The sequence below is a fragment of the Gadus macrocephalus genome, chromosome 4 (assembly GCF_031168955.1).
Source record: "Gadus macrocephalus chromosome 4, ASM3116895v1".
Classification (NCBI taxonomy): Eukaryota; Metazoa; Chordata; class Actinopteri; order Gadiformes; family Gadidae; genus Gadus; species Gadus macrocephalus.
In genome coordinates, this window is record NC_082385.1 from 17,129,779 (window position 1) to 17,148,448 (window position 18,670).

The 18,670-nt window shown below is 47.5% G+C and overlaps 1 protein-coding gene across 1 annotated transcript in view; it reads left to right on the plus strand.

The window, feature by feature from the left end:
• Positions 1–18,670, plus strand: part of ass1 (argininosuccinate synthase 1) — a 28,570-nt gene that overhangs the window by 1,126 nt on the left and 8,774 nt on the right. The window contains exons 3-11 of the mRNA XM_060050601.1: positions 323–391; positions 1,423–1,611; positions 3,056–3,112; positions 3,224–3,298; positions 3,682–3,752; positions 5,507–5,537; positions 13,096–13,186; positions 16,930–17,014; positions 18,347–18,411. Of these exons, the coding sequence (XP_059906584.1) occupies positions 323–391; positions 1,423–1,611; positions 3,056–3,112; positions 3,224–3,298; positions 3,682–3,752; positions 5,507–5,537; positions 13,096–13,186; positions 16,930–17,014; positions 18,347–18,411 (733 nt within the window). The remainder of the gene's footprint in view (positions 1–322; positions 392–1,422; positions 1,612–3,055; positions 3,113–3,223; positions 3,299–3,681; positions 3,753–5,506; positions 5,538–13,095; positions 13,187–16,929; positions 17,015–18,346; positions 18,412–18,670) is intronic.

Below are 18,670 nucleotides of genomic sequence, written 5' to 3' on the forward strand. Positions count from 1 at the left end.
GCGGGGGGATTTCTTTGCCCGTCAGATTTGACATTGTTGGAGTCAGGAGTGGAGTAGGAAATTATTAGCCACATGTCTGAACCAACAAGCAGAGCCACTGAGACATCCTGCCGCCTGTGTATGTATGTATGTTACAATCATGCTGTACTCAGTTTGAGAGCATAATGACTCTTCTCGGGGGTAACTTGGGTCCAAAATACTATGTCATTTCATATACATGACAATTCTTTGCTTAATCGATTGACATCAATTGATTGTCTTAAAGCCTACTGCCATGAAAGCTCAATACTCCAGAGTTTGTTGAATGTTTATGTCCTTTCAGGCCAATATTGGACAAGATGAAGACTTTGACGAGGCCCGCTTGAAGGCAGAGAAGCTGGGTGCCAAGAAGGTGGGTGAAGAATACACAACTGTAATTATGAACAGTTCTCATGGTCGTGTGTGTATATGTCAACAATGAATACAAACATTGTTTGTATCTTGTATTGTATCTGTATGAGATATTCTGTCCACAATAGATGTATAAAAATAACCTATTTCATTGTTGCACACACCACTCTCATCCCTAGATGAGTGAGCCCTGAACACAGTTTAAAAGAGTCTGTTACACAGTCCCCCCACCCCCCAGAATGCAATTGTCCTAATATCAAAAAAGTTCTCAAATGGGGTGGCTATTGAACACAACCCTAAAAAATTACACCCTATTTGTATGATTCTTATGAAGATGAAGACTTGAAATACTTTTTTTCCCCGAAACATAACAATTCATAACAAAAACATAACAATTCCCATTATAATATTCCTTATCACTATAATGTTCAAGGAACATTAGTGTTAATGTTCCTTGAAGATATTTCAATCAGGCAATGATGCTCTCTTCGTGACCAATGCTGGTTCAGGATAGTGTTGTTTATAACGCCCCATTTTGGACATTGTTTATGACGTTGTTTGTAGATAGATAGGTAGGAAGGAACTTCAGGAAATTGCACTTCCAGCAGCAGCAAACACCATGTTGCAAATCGAATAACAGTTCAAAACAAGCATACTCTAAATGTGAAAAAGTACATAACGCTAAAAATATATATGCAGAAATAATATACAAGAAGAATACTGTACAAGCCAACATTTAAAATACAATATTACAATATTAGCGAGTGCTTAAACAGTGCATAAAAACAGTGCAAGAAAACAGTTGATCAAACAGCCAAGTTGTGTTTGATATGCAGTGTTATGTTATGTAGTGGGTCAGGCCTGGAGCCGGTGCTTATGGCGTTGTTTATAAAGGGGGAGACGCCTGAGCGAGAAGCCTCACCCCTGCCCGCTTGAAAGCCAAAGAAACCAAAAAGTCTCTTTTGGACTCAGCTAAGAAATTAGTAAATGGACACAATCCATCCTCAGAGCAGCCCCCTCTCTCTGCCCTAGGTCTTCATCGAGGACCTGCGGGGGGAGTTCGTGGAGGAGTTCATCTGGCCGTCGGTCCAGGCCAACGCCATCTACGAGGACCGCTACCTGCTGGGCACCTCGGTGGCCCGGCCCTGCATCGCCCGCCGCCAGGTGCAGATCGCCCAGCGGGAGGGCGCGCAGTACGTGTCCCACGGTGCCACGGGAAAGGTGAGCGCTTCATCCTGGCAGACGAGCACAAATCTGTTGGATAGCAATTCAAGTGGAAGCTTGAAACTCCCACCTCACCCGATACATCCATGAACAATATAAACCTCTTATTGTTCATGGCTTGGTGATGTTGTATATGAAATGCACCACATTATTAAGGTTCTGAGAACCTGCCCTACGGCTTTCCGCTCCCCCCTCCCTACATTTCTCTCGGTCACAAACTGGTGGGCGGAGGATGGCAGAGATAAACCTGTGTTTCAGCCTTGTGTGACATAGGATAATTGGCCCTCAGGCTTCCTGCCAGAAAGCTATTTCTGGCAGGAAGTGCTATTGAACTTAACCAAGTAGTTGTGTTGCCTAAACCTGAACAGAACTGTGACTAACAAAAATACAAATAACATGTTAACTAAGTCTAAGTCCTGTGTTGGCCAATTTATCCACAATAACAATCTCCCTACAGGTACTGACACGATATAAACTACGAAGAGTCCTCTAACAGAAGGGCCCTCTAACAGAAGGGCCCTCTAACAGAAGGGCCCTCTAACAGAAGAGCCCTCTAACAGAAGAGCCCTCTAACAGAAGAGCCCCTTAACAGAAGAGCCCCCTAACAGAAGAGCCCCCTAGCAGAAGAGCCCCCTAGCAGAAGAGCCCCCTAGCAGAAGAGCCCCCTAGCAGAAGAGCCCCCTAGCAGAAGAGCACACTAGCAGAAGAGCACACTAGCAGAAGAGCACACTAGCAGAAGAGCACACTAGCAGAAGAGCACACTAGCAGAAAAGCCCTCTAACAGAAGAGCCCTTTAACAGAAGACCACCCTAGCAGAATAGCTCTCAAGCAGGAAGGGTTGTCAAACATCTCCTTTGTGCTATGCTATTTAACTAACAGTGACCAATAGCTTACTATGTCTAAGATCATAGAAGATATTTTCAAACTAAGAAAACAGATTTTGGATTGACTGCTTAAAGGCAATTCACTTGAATTCACTTGAAGCAGGGAACACCTTCCCAGAACCTTGTTGGACCTGAAAAGCAAGAGTTTACCGAAATTCCTGTGCCTTTTTAATGGAGAGGATTGCAACAGGTGCTTTTTGGGTCGACCTCAAATATTGGATAATTAACCATCAGCAGAATACTCAAATGAGACGTTGACCTGCTTCAAACATGCCAGGGCGGATGTAGACACAGCTGCATCTCATAACGCGGTAATATTGTTTCGCCTCTAGGGGGAGACCAATACCAACTAATCAAGTTTGCACAGGACCTGTGTTTACTACGGTCTGAGATTAGATCTGCAAATAGCCGTTATGCCATCTGTAATAAAATATGATTAGAAATGCTTTCTAACGGGTCAAAGCACATAGCCATGTAAATGATTGATTGAAAATGAAATGATAATTGATCATCATTGCGATTGTTAAATTCATCAACCTTATTTACATATTTTTCAGGGTAATGACCAGGTCCGCTTTGAGCTCACATGCTACGCCCTTTACCCTGAAGTGAAGGTATGGATCTCTATTTCATGGTGGTTATGCTGATACTTGATCAAAATGTTATCACATGTTGTTGTTGTACACTCATCTTGCTAAAACAGCAATATTATTTCCTGTACTTAGATAATTTCCCCTTGGAGGATCCCAGAATTCTTTAACCGGTTCCGTGGAAGAAAGGACTTGATGGAATATGCCAATGTAACTATATTTGGTTGGTATCGAGTGTGTCCACTCCCAGCATGGGTTCATCACTGCGCACTGTCTAGTTTCATCCAGCAGAGGGCACTACTGACTCTTAGGTAGAATCTGCTACTTCAGCCTTGCCCTGAACGGACCTTACCTCATTCTGATCATGTGACAAACATCGCACAGCTTCTTAGACATAGTGAACCAAATTATTTTTCACTTGAAATTGAAATGAAACATGACATTTTGGTAACATAAAACACCATGACAAAGAAGTACAGCTGCTGTTTAGTGTGGTTTACAAATACAGACGGTTTGTTTTTATCTGTTTTGAGTCACACTCACAATTCTAGATTGGATCTCAACTTCTTGTTCTCGTTTTTGTTGTCTTCTAGGAGCATGACATCCCGGTGCCGGTGACCCCTAAAGCTCCGTGGAGCATGGACGCCAACCTCATGCACATAAGGTGAGAGAGGATTAGATACAACCCGCTCTTTTTCCAGATCAGGGGCCGTATTCACAAAGGATCTTGGGGCTAAAAGTAGGTCCTAACTGGCGAATTTAGGAGTAACTCCTAAAAATAATGGGCGTGTGTCACTCTTAAATTTAGGACTCCTAACTTTTTTCACTAAGAGCAATTCACAAAGTATTTTAGGCCTAAAAGTAGCACCTAAGTCTAGGAGAGCTTAAAAGTCCTCAAGAGGACTCCTAACTCAGTAAGACCTATTCACAAAGAATCGTAAAATGGCTGCGAGACGAAATGTTAGGGCATTAAACTTGTTGTGGAGTTATTGCACGATGTAATAACATCCCCGACTAACAGGAATAATCTGATTAGTCCCGAAATACAATGTTTGGCCACACTACGTTATTGAGCAACAGGGGAAATGCAACTTTGCAATGCCGACGATTTAAAAATATCGCAACCATCAGTCAGCCGTGCCATAATATTTCCTTTGGACATTCAACAATTACACAGGATCAAAGCCAACTTCATGTCAATTGCAGGTATGCCCGGTGTGGGCGGTGCTATTGACGGGACGCACATACAAATAATTGCGCCATCAAAAGACGAGGACGTGTTTGTCAATAGGAAGAAAGTGCATTCCATCAACACGCAGGTTGTTTTTGATGCAAATTTTAACATAGCCGTTGCAAAGTGGCCTGGAGCTACCCATGATTCGCGCTTTTTAATGGGGAGCGGTCTGAGGTAGCTTTTTGAGATGTACTAGTTGGGTGTCACTTGCTGGGTGACAGTGGCTATCCCAGCAAGACGTGGCTCTTGACCCCCTACCTCAATCCACAACCGGGAGCACAGTTAAAGTATAACATGTAAGTGACTACGCAGATTACGCTTAGTCCTATGCGTACAACAAATCGTATTGGCTCTTTGACGCCTTTTATTTATTGAATCCATATTTATTATTGTTTACTGTTTTCCTCCATATATGCTAGAGCACACAAACATAAACGAAATGTTGTGGAGAGAGGAATTGGGCAGATGAAACGTCGGTTTAATGTCCTCCACGGCGAAATACGCCTCACCCCAGAGAGGGCAAGCACAGTCATCACTGTATGTGCCATTCTACACAACTTCTGCAAGCGGAGGAACATTCCACAGCCAGACGATGATGATGATGGCGATCAACATGACAATGAATTTGGCCGTGTGGAACCGAGTGGACTGGCATTTAGGGATCACTTTGAATACACATTTTAGGTAAACACCACAAATCAGTCAACACTTGTGTAGTTCATAACATTTATTTGCTTTTCAATTTTACGTATTTTTATTGTTTGCTTTCTCTCTCTTGAACGTGCAGGCTACAACGTCATTATCGTGGTCTGCACAAAATTGTCCTCATGCGTGTATTCTGCTCACTGCACTATAACTACTTAATAGGAATTAATTTCTAGCTAGGCTATTTCCTTGTTTTTCTGTGATTTAGTGGGCTCGTCTGAACAACCAATCACCGCACTGACCGCTTCTAAACTCTTAGTTCACTCTTAGTGATTCATCCTTAGTAAGAGTAGGTCTCAGCGGCTTTGTGAAAAACTTTGAAGAAAAAACTCCTACGTAAAATGTTTTAGCGCGAGTTAGGAGCACTCCTAGCGGTAAGAGAAAATGCTTTTGTGAATACGGCCCCAGATTATTACCCAAATTCTATTTGTATGGTAAGATATTCACATTGTCGGCCTCCAAACTTTGTTTTAAAACAGCTACGAGTCTGGCATCCTGGAGAATCCCAAGGTAAGAGGCTGTTCTGCTAAATAATCATCAAACTATAATAAGAGGAAAATCTGTATGTCTGTCCTTTGGATTTTCTTGACAACCGTTCATCCAATCCCCTCCCTGCCTCCTGGGGAGGTGCGGATGAGGAGCCGAGGAACTCTGTGTTTGTGTGAAGTAGCTTGGTTGAGTGCTCCTCCAGAAAGCAGCGATTCAGGGGGCCGAGCAACTAGTTCAGTAGTTTGACCAATTACCGAATGATTCAACTTTAACTTCTATCCTTTGTTTGTTAATTAAATCAATAATATCAAAAATGAAATCCATTTTGCAACTTGAAAGAATACATTGTATTTAGCGATTACTTTAACAATGAATTGACTTATGCTTATTAAACACAAGTTCCTGACCTCCAATTAATTACGGTTTAATTTAATTACAATACTGATAATTGTGATTCAACCTGACCAGGTTAACTTCATTACTGATGGATAATGCGTACGGTATAACTCGTATATCGTACTCACTTGATGGTCTGCGTGGCTCAGTTCACGTGTTGGCAGCTCCGCCTTCCGGCCTCTACCATAATAGTGATGGGTTTCTCTCTGTCTTTCTGTCTCTCTCTCTCTCTGTCTGTCCCTGTCTCTCTCTGACCCTGTCTGTCTCTCTCTCTCTTTCCCTTTCCCCGTGCCTCTCTCTCTGTCTGTCTGTCTTGCTCTCTCCCTTTAATTCTTTCATATATATATATCTCCTTCCTCATGTCCTCCAGCAGCCATGGTGAACCTACCTGTGCAATCGCTAATGCAGTATTTGCACCAAGCCCGATGTCAAACTGAGCGTGCTCATTTAGCTCGACTTCACAGTCTGATTCTGTTTGTATTTGGGCATCGTTCTCCTTGGCCTGCGCTGTGGTACTTTCTACATCAAGAGAACGACCTGATGCTGCTCCTTGTACTCGTCCCTTCACCTTCCAAGTTCCAACCTCCTCACTGTCCTCCAACTCAGTTCCTCTCTGTCTCTGTCTCTGTCTCTGTCTCTGTCTCTGTCTCTGTCTCTGTGTCTGACTCTGTCTCTGTCTGTGTGTGCGATACAGTCAAGCTAAGTGTGATCTGAGTGCGGGTCAGGGGCCAAGGCGGTACACTCTGATCACCCTCCGACAACCTCCACGTCTCAACCCCCACTCCCCCTGTGTCCCTGCGTTTGTGAGTCTGTAAGTCCCTTCGTGCACATTTGTGTGTTTTGGTGTGTGTGTGTGTGTGCGCCTAACTGGGGTCTTCGGCGGGCCCTGGGAAGAGCCGGCGACACACAGACACTGACTTGTCATCAGCGACGCTTCGCTTAATTCCCAATTTCATGGGAGCGAGGGGGCGAGTGGGGGTGGGGGGAGGGGGAGGCTCCTCGGGAACCTCTATTGTCTGGGGTCCTTGCTGCGCCGCGGGCTGCGACGTGGGAGGGGAGCCGGTTGATGGTGACACCAGAATGTCAGCAGTAACAGTAAAGTACAAAGGCAGGGGGGGGGGGGGGGGGGGGGGGCGCTATGGTCTTGGGGGTACTGTGGGCACGGCGGGAAGAGCCACTGTAACTCACAGCCCTCTCTCACTCTCACTCACTCTCACTCTCACTCTGTCGCTCTAACCTCATCTGCCCCTATCGCCTCCCTTTTGTGTGTGTGTCTGTGTGTGGTTGGTCTGCGTGTTAAGGTTTAAAAAAACAAAATGTATTTAATTTGAGCATGTTGGTCTTTATAAATAAATAACCCATCACAGCATGTAAGACAACGATCTACATTAAACAAGCAAACTAACAACGCGAGGCACCTTGAGTGATGTAATTAGACCCCACCGGCTCTAATCCAAATACACAACATGTACGGATCTTATCTCCCTGCGAGGCCCTGAAAGAGGTCATCCTGCCCCTGGACAGTGTCCTCCTCTGGTTACAGCCTTGAGGCCTTGCTGTGCCCCCCCCCCCCCCCCCCCCCCCCCCCCCCCCCCCCCCCCCCCCCCCCCACCCCCCACCTGAGGCACAATGGGCCCTCTCTGCTGAACGCAGGCGGATAAAGGAATATCTAAATGGCCGCTTACATGTTGGCCACTGGATAAGAGTGCCGTCCTGGTGTTTCGGGTTACAGGCTAAATGCTGCCTCATCCTTCCTGACGGCCTGCAGCCGCCACGGAGCACCGGCTGGTGCAACGGCTCGTATGATATCTGCACCCAGACCAGCATAAAGCTCAGGTGTTAAAACTAGGCTAACAAACTAATTCTGTTGATTGTCCCTCTCTCTCTGTCCCTCGGCCTCCCTCTCCCCCTGTTTCTCTATGTCTCTCTCTCCGTCCCTCTGCCTCGCTCTCCCCCCCTGTCCCTCTGCCTCTCTCCCTCTCCAATATATTCCTCCCCTGCTCTAGCAGTCAGGGACCCCCTCCCCAGGGCCCATCCTGACACTTGTGCGGTCATTAAGACGTCTCCTCTGTCTTAATGACCCCCCTCCTGTCCCCTGGACTCCCTTGCTGAACGGCTCATCCTCCTGTTGGGGGGCTGATGCAGGTAGAGGCTGCGTGTGTTGGCCCCGCGGTTAAGGAGCGTAACGACAGCCCCGTTTAGCGACAGGAAGTGAAGCCTTGCTGTTCGGCTGGGGGCCGGGGGGAGTCGCCTGGACGACCGCCCATGGGAGGGAGGGAGGGAGGGAGGGAGGGAGGGTGAGAGGTAGTGTATCACCTGTAGGGGGGAGGGGGTGCGCTGGTGACAGTGCCGCCGCTCCCATAACGCGCACTACGCGCTGCGCGTAGGGCATTGTCCTGAGGGGGGGCCCCAAAAAAAAAAAAATCTTACTTGTATACTTCTGGTTTTAAGTTTGTATTTATGGATAACTATTTAATTTAAACGATTTTGGACATTCCAATACTTGTGTGCAGGGCCGACGGACTAAGGGGGAAAGTGAGACAGTTGGGGGGGCCCAAGGCAGAGGGGGGGCCCATGGCAATAAAAAATAAATAAAATTGAATTATCCACCAGCCCATAGTGCTAGGAGTCGCACACGGCCACGTATGCTCCCTCCCCCCCCCCCCTCCCGTCAACAATTCAGCGCAGGGGGCAGGTAGGGGGAATTCGGGGGGAGGGGGGGGGGCCCATAAAGGAGTTATGCTTAGGGCCCCAAAATAGCTAGCAGCGGCACTGGCTGGTGATGTGCAAAGCTGCAAACTTGTCGCTTTTCGGCGACAATCGCCGTTTTCTTGGTCAATTTGGTCATTCACGTGAATCGTGTAGAACCGGAGAGTTTTGTTTTGGGGGGGGGGGGGTCCAGAATTGCGAAAAATTATTGGATCATTCTTATAATTGACATTTCTCTGGGCCAATCGGAATCTCAGCACTTGCTTCAGAATCTTTCTTATAATTGACATTTCTCTGGGCCAATCGGAATCTTGAAGCACACAGCGCCAACTGAGCTCGCCATTGGATGAGACGGTCGCCTGGCTACCGCGCATGCATGCGGCCAAACAACGCAAGAGAGCTTGCGAAACACTCGTCCAGAGGGGTGCTCCACGAACGGAGGTTTAACAAACACTGAGTTAACGCTGAACTCTAGGTTGATTTACCCTGTGCCGACTAACCCAGAGTTTTCGGTTCCACAGCAGCGGTTATGCATTAGTTCAAATCAACTCGGGGTTGAACACAGGGTTGTGCGCGTCCACGCCAAACCTAAAAAGACGTGATGTATGGATCATGGAAACCCTGATCGAAATGGCGAAACGGGACACTTATTTCAAAGAAATTGAACTTCAGGTTCCCCTGGAGAGCTATGACGAGGAGAAGGACATTATCACAAGAAAAGGGAACGCTAAAGCCTCTGCAACCCGGAGAACCAAAGCCTGGCAGCGGATCGCTGACCGCGTAAATGCGTTAGTTACACGTCAAAAGCATGATCCTTAATATTTCAGCAATGAATATATAAATATCCCAGTTAAGCATTCTTAAAGATCCTACCACATAACCCCTTTCTTCTAAAAAAAATATGTACTCCGATGGCTTCCAAGCGGTCAGCGGATCAAGTATAAAAAGGAAGTATAAAAAACATACAAACTGGTAAGCTTTTCCCACCATCGTATTGGTATAAATTTAAATAAGCCATTTTTTTAAGCCAATCGTGAAAAGGCCGACAGTCGGCAGACTGGATCTGGCCCTCAAATTGTCTTGACCCCGGTGGAGGAGCTGTTAATAAACATAAATTCAGGGCGCCCTGGCATGGAGGGGGTACCTGGGTACCTCCTCAGAGAGTCAGGGGCCATACCCCACTGGTTGAATGTAGGTTTTTGTGTTTTCTTGTATTTTATATATTTTTTGCCTTCGAAGTAACACATGCAAACCATGTGCTTGCCACAGCGCATACTATTCCAAAAGTTAATTTTTTTGGTAACTGGGTAGAAAACCTAAAAGTGACAATTCTTCAACTTCACAGATCAAGATGGATTAGTGCGTGTAACGATCAAACATTCTCCAGTGGATGCAAGTCCACTGGAGACTATAGTATAAAAGAGACTATAGTATAAAATAGTCCTCCACTGAGGACTAATTTATACTTTGTGTTGTAAGTGCCTCTCGGCATAGTACTCAGACAATATTGCTGTTTGTATGATAGGAGGCCGATACAAATCTTGGATGGGTCATCTGAAAGGACTGAGATGTGCTCAGCATCTCCAACATTATAGCCTAGATAAAACTACCTTTTGCAAAAAACTGAGGGCTACGCAAATAGTCTGGAGTGAACTGAGGCCAGGTCCTCGATTGGTAGTGTTGGCTATGTAAGGCTATTTAAATATATTAAAGATTTGCGTGAGAATCTATAGGCCTATCTCTCCACTCCAGCAAAAAGTCTATGCCAAGATGTCGAGCCGTGGTCTTATCAATCGCTCCCGGTGGATGCACGTATAATTTGCGCTCCGATATCAGCAGTTCTCTCATCAAAAGGGCATGCCATTGTGAACACATGAAATCTGCGGTGAACGCGGGTTTAAATCCCCAAAACAGGGTTATGTTTCAAACTTAACCTGCGCAAAACCTGCTCCGACCAGGTTTGATTCAGAGCATATGTTTCTATAGCAACTAACATACCGTGATCCTTTTGGAACGGAAAACCTAGGGTTACAGCAAACCCTGGGTTAACTTACCCGGTTATGTGATAAAACCGGCTTTGTGGAACACCCCACAGGCTAAGAGTCCAAAAAATGTTTTTGTGACAGTTGTAAATAAAATATTTTGTATAAGCCTCAAGGATGTTTTGACTTTGATTTTTGATAAAGTATGCTGAGTTTTGTTAAGTCACGCTCAGACTAGTGTAATTTGCATATTACAATCAAAAAAGAATCCCCCCCGTGACACTGTCACCTTTTTTCCTCTGAGGAGTTTGCAGGTCTGGATGTGTATGTACACACGCATATCTGGCCTTTGAACCCTGCAGGGTCTGCGTTCGGCCCGTGTCAGGCCTGGCCTCCCCTGGGTCCACCTACCTGCCAATGCGGCTAGAAGTCGCTGCAGCCGGTCTCCTCTAGCCGAGCACCGTGTGTTAAGGCCGGTCAGAGCTAGGTCTTTCTCCCTTTCTCCGCCTATATCATGGTGACCAGTGGGCTGTGTATGCTCATATACACTATGGATGTTATTAGGTTATTCATTGGACCTGTTTCCGTGTCATTGAATAAGGTTTGAAGTTTGATGTCACATCTTCATGGGCAGAGGATTGGCCCACCGTTTTGTTAATCTCTTTCTCTCTCCTCTCCATGTGTTTTCATGTTTTATATGTGCTTTTTTGTTGTGTTGCTAGAGGGCTTGATTGAAAGCCATGGTTCCAGAAGTTTCTTAGTGCCTCAGCCCTCCTCCACATTCTATGGGGCACTTTGAGCACAATAATGACGGCAGCAGGAGTAAGCTACTCTGTGCTACGTGATGGTGCACTTCACGCCCCATTTCTCCCCAATGTGTCCACCCACCCCTCCCTTTCACCACCTCCCTCTCCCCCTTTCAGGCCCAGGGAGTCGGGACAGGTCCACCTGCGGGGGGTTAGCATTGAAATGCATTGATATCCTGCAAACTGGAAACAGTGCACACACACACACACACACACACACACACACACACACACACACACACACACACACACACACACACACACACACACACACACACACACACACACACACACACACACACACACACACACACACACACCGAAATGCGAAAGAAAGCAGCATTTGTTGAATCATAATGCGCTAAATGTATTAAAGTAGCCTTAGTCCATCCCTGCTAACTGTGAACTGACTTTATAATCCTTAGTGGCTCGTAGTGCTCCAAAGATAATACTGTCATAATGATAATTCTATTAATGCCTTTTAGTTCTTTTAACTTTTTGTTCTTCCAGATCGGAATAACAAACAGGTCTCTGAAAAAAAAAAAATGAATCACCATGGTGACTGTCACTTAGCAAAATAATCAAAGACGACTGCAGGCCCGAAGCCCACCAGGACGCCTTGTCCTTCATTCAGGTTATCTGATGTTTATTTTCTTCTGAGACTATATGCATCAGAAGGCTTTTCATGGGCATCATTTCCCTGCTGTCCCGTTCTCTCTCATTTGGCATCTCTCGGGGCACTGAGGCAGAAAATAAAGCAGCAGAAAATAAAAAAATCGGAGTGAGTGCGTGTGATGCTCGCCTGGTCGGCAAATGTGGTGTTTAGTTAAAGGAAGGCGAGTGATTGGCTGCTGGTTTCCTCCTCACTGCGACTGGCTCGCGGCCGCTCGACGATTAGTTATTGTATGATGATTTGGGGCGTCTGGTAAAGCTTTCCATTTAAATGCACCCGGTGGTTATTTTGCATAGTCCCAATAGTTCCCCCCCCCCACACACACACACTCACACACCCCTGCAATTTGCCTCAGCTCAGGAGACATTGGCCATCGTCTGGTCCTAATGCCGTGTAATTGTTGTGTTGGGCCGCGTGCTACAAGGGCAGATGCAGCCGCCGTCGCCACACTGCAGTCTGAACCGTGACCTACTGGATCGGCTCTCCCCAGCTCCCTCCAACTGGAAAGATTACAAATGTCTCACGTGTGTCATGGACAAGTAATGGTATACCCCGTTTTGAGGTACGATGTCCATTAGAGGAAAAAAACCTTTTTATTTAAATAGGAAACCGAAATGGCAGAGAAACATCCCTCAAATCATCCCAAATCAAACGGTGCGAGAAGCAGCGTGGTTGGTGATGTCGCACATTTCCAGCTTCTCCGGTTCATTGTGCTCAGGTCAGATGTGTTCAGCACTTGTGGTTTTGTCAACAGTCTGTTCTGCAGTCCCTCTTTGACGTCCTGCCTCAGCCCGTGGTGAAGGGCCACACAGTGACAATGAAACCAAATGGAGGGGAATGATTGAAACGTAGATTTTTGTTTTGGTCGTTATTGTTGACGGCAAACGGTCTCTCCTGGTTCCCTTCCTTTTTCATATGTCAACACGCATCCTCCGGTGAATCCCCTGTAAACAACACTCGTTTGTGTTTGTGTGATATCTCGGTGTGTTCAATTGCTTTCTCTCTCTCTTCAGACCCACGCTCCGGTGGACCTGTACCTCATGACCAAGAACCCTGAAGACTCCCCCAACACCCCGGATGTTCTGGAGATAGAGTTCCTCAAAGGTCGGTGATGGGTTCCCATGTTGATGCATTCCCTTCCCTCCGCTTTGCATCCTCCTCTTATCTGCAACATCTGTACATTTACTCTGGTTTTTATGACCTTCACATCATCAGTGAGATGTGTGGGCCAGGGAGAGCTGGGCCGTAACTCTTCATCCTGCGGGCACTCTTTGCTGGTTCCTGGTTAACATGAATGGTGAGGGCCTCCGGCCATGCCGCTCTAGTTGTATTTTATCACCCTCGCTGACCACCCAGACTGAACTTCAGCCTCTCACACACATCACTCTGCCTTTAGCCTGGGGGCCACAAAAAGGCCGGAAGCATTAAGTCCAACTAATACACAGAGCCCATTAGATATATGACCACAGGGGCCAGGCCAAATAGTGGAAAGTGTCACATGTTTGCACAGAGAAACTGGCAAGAAACATCCCGGCCTGGGGCGAAGGGCCCAGATGTCCCTTCATCCCGGCCTCCCGGGGCCCGGGGCCAGAGGGGGACATCATGACCGGAGATGTCCCTTCATCCGAGCCTCCCGGAGCTCAGGGCCGGAGGGGAGCATCATGATGGACACTAGCCCCTCTGATCCGCGGGCTGACTGGCAGCTTGACCAGCTCTAATGGTGACCCAGGAGCTCAGGAGGAGCCCGGCGCTTAATAAACGAGGCTCTCAATAAACCACTGTTTTATTCTGGGTTCTTTAATATGTTAAACTGGGCTCCAACCAAGCAGCCAGGAGGATAAACAGTTGGACTGGCGACGAGGTGTCCCTTTGTAACCGCGCCATGGCGGTAGTTAAACCTTGTCTTGTGTCGGCCGCGTCTATTGCTGGTCCAAGCCGCAGCGTTTTCACACATAGTCTGTGTGCCTTTTATTGAGCACCCGTATGACAAAAGCTGTTTTAGTTGTCCACACAAAGGGCACCGGGCCTACTCCGCCTCCTCCCATGAGCAAGATCACCGCAAGAATGTTTCACTTCATTCTCCTCCCATCCACAGGCCCTTTCTCACCAGAGTTTTCTCACTGATTAAAAAAGAATATTAAACGACAGCGCGCTCTCTCTCTCTCTCTCTCTCTCTCTCTCTCTCTCTCTCTCTCTCTCTCTCTCTCTCTCTCTCTCTCTCTCTCTCTCTCTCTCTCTCTCTCTCTCTCTCTCTCTCTCTCTCTCAGAAGTGTAGTGGAAAAAGAGACAGAGAGGAAAAATGTAAAGCAGTAATTTTTCCTACAACTGTGTCTGGGCGGCCATTGTCTGCACTGTTTGGCTGCGAGGAGAAGAAGAAGAAAGGGATCACAGGGGAAAGAGTTCTCTGTGGATGACAGAACCCAAGTGATGGAAAGAGAGACAAGGACATAATATCAGCCTCTACGCGATCACACCTACAAACTTAATTTATTTGAACTTTTAATCGAATTATTAACTCTTTGGGAGGGGGGATGTTTTTGAAAACTTACCGCTAAACTGACTGCCCTCTCTTGCTTTGAGAGTAGATCTGTTCCCAGAAAGTCCCGGGATATGAGAAAGGACCGACCACAATGCTGGTGTGCAAATTGGGTGAGCTTGAAAGCTAGCTTATTATCAATGTGAGTGAAGCAGTTGAACAGAGAAACGGTTCGGCTGGTTTACTGTCGGACAGGGGGTCGAACCTGAGTCAGGTTCAGTCGCTTCTATCATCCCCCTCCACCAATTAGCGAGTGCCAACGTGCCGGTGATTGATAAGCACTTCGGTGTAAGTGGCTTAGGAGTGGAAGTGTTGACGAAGTGACCAAGTGGTGGTTTAGTAAAAGGTGTGTGTGTGTGTGTGTGTGTGTGTGTGTGTGTGTGTGTGTTGAGAGTATAGAGATATAGGGATATGGTCTCACTCCCTCTCTCTCTATCTGTATTTGTCCCATAATCTAACAGTGGCGGGAAAGTGCCAACCCTCCCTGCATGAGCGGCTTCAGGCCCCACAAAGCTGGGTGTGTAATTTAATTAGGAAAGGGCCTGTCTGTGATTTCACAGCCTTCACACAAGCTAGGCCTTTGAATAATATTAGCGCGATTCTCACCGGATAATGTTAGAACAGGCTGGCTCTGTGTGTTGTAACGGCCTGGCCCTGTTGTAACGGCCTGGCCCTGTTGTAACGGCCTGGCCCTGTTGTAAGGGCCTGGCCCTGTTGTAAGGGCCTGGCCCTGTTGTAAGGGCCTGGCCCTGTTGTAAGGGCCTGGCCCTGTTGTAAGGGCCTGGCCCTGTTGTAAGGGCCTGGCCCTGTTGTAAGGGCCTGGCCCTGTTGTAAGGGCCTGGCCCTGTTGTAAGGGCCTGGCCCTGTTGTAAGGGCCTGGCCCTGTTGTAAGGGCCTGGCCCTGTTGTAAGGGCCTGGCCCTGTTGTAAGGGCCTGGCCCTGTTGTAAGGGCCTGGGCCTGTTGTAAGGGCCTGGGCCTGTTGTAAGGGCCTGGGCCTGTTGTAAGGGCCTGGGCCTGTTGTAAGGGCCTGGCCCTGTTGTAAGGGCTGGCTCTGTTGTAAGAGCCGGGCCCTGTTGTAACGGCCTGGCCCTGTTGTAACGGCCTGGCCCTGTTGTAAGGGCTGGCTCTGTTGTAACGGCCGGGCTCTGTTGTAACGTGGGGTCTGCTTAGCTCAGGAGGTAGAGCAGTTGTCTTGTAACCGAAATGTTGCTATTTCAATCCCCAGCTCCTCCTAGCTGAGTGTTGATGTGTCCCTGAGCAAGACACTTAACCCTAACTGCTCCTGACGAGCTGGCTATCGCCTTCCATGGTTGACTCTTCCATCAGTGTGTCAATGTGTGTAGTAAACGATGCAAGTCGCTTTGGATAAAAGCGTATGCTAAATGTCCTAATTGTAACGACCTGGCCCTGTTGTAAGGCCTGGCTCTGTTGTAACGGCCTGGCTCTGTTGTAACAGCCTGGCTCTGTTGTAAGGCCTGGCTCTGTTGTAACGACCTGGCCCTGTTGTAAGGCCTGGCTCTGTTGTAACGACCTGGCCCTGTTGTAAGGCCTGGCTCTGTTGTAACGACCTGGCCCTGTTGTAAGGCCTGGCTCTGTTGTAACAGCCGTGTTCAGTTGTAACAGCCAGGCTCTGTTGTAATGGCTGGGCTCTGTTGTAACGGCTGGGCTGTGTTGTAACAGCCTGGCTCTGTTGTAACAGCCTGGCTCTGTTGTAACGGCCGGGCTCTGTTGTAACGGCCGGGCTCTGTTACAACAGGTCGCATCACTGAGAGACTGCAGGCAGCAGATTAATCTTAGTTTCTTTACACAGCATTATGCTAAGGAACAGATAGCTGACTGGTGCTGATGCTTCTATCCAGTGATTTAGGAAGATTCATTGAGGGGAAGGGGGGTGTGTGTGTGTGTGTGTGTGTGTGTGTGTGTGTGTGTGTGTGTGTGTGTGTGTGTGTGTGTGTGTGTGTGTGTGTGTGTGACTGTGTGACTGTGTGTGTGTGTGTGTGTGTGTGTGGAGTTTTTCTTCCCCGCATGTTTTCATGTGGTCCTTATTCCTTGGCCCTTATTGCATGTAATTGTGAAATACATCGCTTTTTACGCTATGTATAACTAAACACCACACAATGTTCAATAATTGTATTAGTATATAGATAAGTTGCATCTAGTTGACCTATTAATTCATGCGATTAAATGTTTTTACTAATTTTAATTATGAGCAAATCAAACTGTTTAATGTCCCATTCAAAGGGTTCCGTGGTGGTCTTTATGAGTATGTGATCTCGTTTTGTTTGTTTACCGTGGTTCTCTTACTCCTAGGAGTACCCATCAAGGTAACCAACGTAGTTGACGGCAAGGCTAAGGACAGCCCCCTGGAGATCTTCTCCTATCTCAACGAGATCGGGTAAGGCCCGTCGTTCTCTCGCTCTCAGAAACCGTCCCTGCATGATGAAGAACACCAAGCAAGCTTGTTTCCACAGAGAATTGCATTGAAGTCCAGAACGTTTAGGTGCGGTAGGTGAAGTACAGTTAGGTGCGGCTCAGTTACGGCTTGCGTTTCCACCACCAAGTGGTAGGTACCCTTATGGTAGGGCGGGGTTTAAGCCGGATGGCGATAGCCACGGCAGCTATGTAAGCATCGTGACATCATAGCAGCTGAACACAGTATAGCCTGCAAAAAAATAAAAAGAAGAACGCAACACATTAAAACAAAGAGCAACAATGGAGGACGTCCAAGAAGGATGGCAAACTTTTCCGCAACATTTTCCTCAATAAACTAAGCTTTCGCCGTTGGTCAGAAATTCCTGGCAAGTACACATTTTGTTGTTGTGAAAAAGCGAACCGCACCGCACCTGACCGTACTGCACCGCTCGGTGGGAACGTGCCGTTAGAGAAGTTGCTGCTAAGGGGCCACTCACACTAGGGCCGTGGCCCCGTGCCCGAGCTCATTTGCATACTAAAGTCTAGAACGTTTGGCTATTGTGACCACGCCATCCGTACTCAAGCACGGAACAGTCCCTTGGCCACGGCACACTTGGGAGAGGTGTGCCGTGGCCAAAGTACAGATGCTAATGAGAGGACGCGCGCACACGCGCGGATACGCAACGTAAGCTGGATGACGTAGTCCTTGCGTGACCCTTCTTTCTTTATAGGTCCGTGCCCTTCTTCCCCACAATCATTCTAAACAATGGCGGCAAGCGGTCCACGAGTGGGTTTACGTTGGTGCGATAGTGAAGTCGAGTGTTTACTTGAAAGTTGGGCCGACGACAGCTTTCAGTCGCAGCTGGACACCACGCTTGGTGATGACGTATTTACCGTATTACGACGTGATGACGTATGTATGAAGGAGCAATCGTGCCCAGGCCACGGCCTTTGGGAGCAGTGTGACCACGGGCCGGCGGGGGTAGTGGGGAGGGGGGGAATCGTGCTGAATCTTCCTGCAGCACGGAACAGGCAAACGGCCCTAGTGGGGTGGCCGCCGGAGAATTTGTTTCTGCGCTCTTTGGCTCCATGTGAAACTGCTTATTTTTCTGTTCCTGAGACTGCCTCCCATAGCCGGCAATGCAAGCGGAGCCACCGTCAGCCCTGATGCATTTCTCCTACTTCTTCTTCTGAAAGTACATGCCTACTTCACAGCTGGGGGTATTCCAACCTGTGTAAAGGTGGACTCACTGAAAGTGATCTATGGATCTATTGTCAATTTAATTTGCATGATTTCTCTCTTTTACCTGAACAGCGGCAAACACGGCGTGGGTCGGATCGACATTGTGGAGAACCGTTTCATCGGCATGAAGTCCAGAGGTACACATTTCTCCTTTTTCATTAGTCGTCATGTTTCTTGCACACCATTTACCTTTCAATCCAACCAGGCCTTCGCCGACACACCGCGCCGAGGCAGAGTTTACAAACGCCCCGATTGACGTGCGGTGCAAACCTCCGAGCGGTTATATCTTAATCCATTCATTCAACAATTTTCTTTTGAAAAAAAATCAAGCCCAGTGCTTTCAGGGGTGCTGTCAGTTAAAGTGTAGCGCGTCCCTCCCGCCCGCATGCAAAGTGG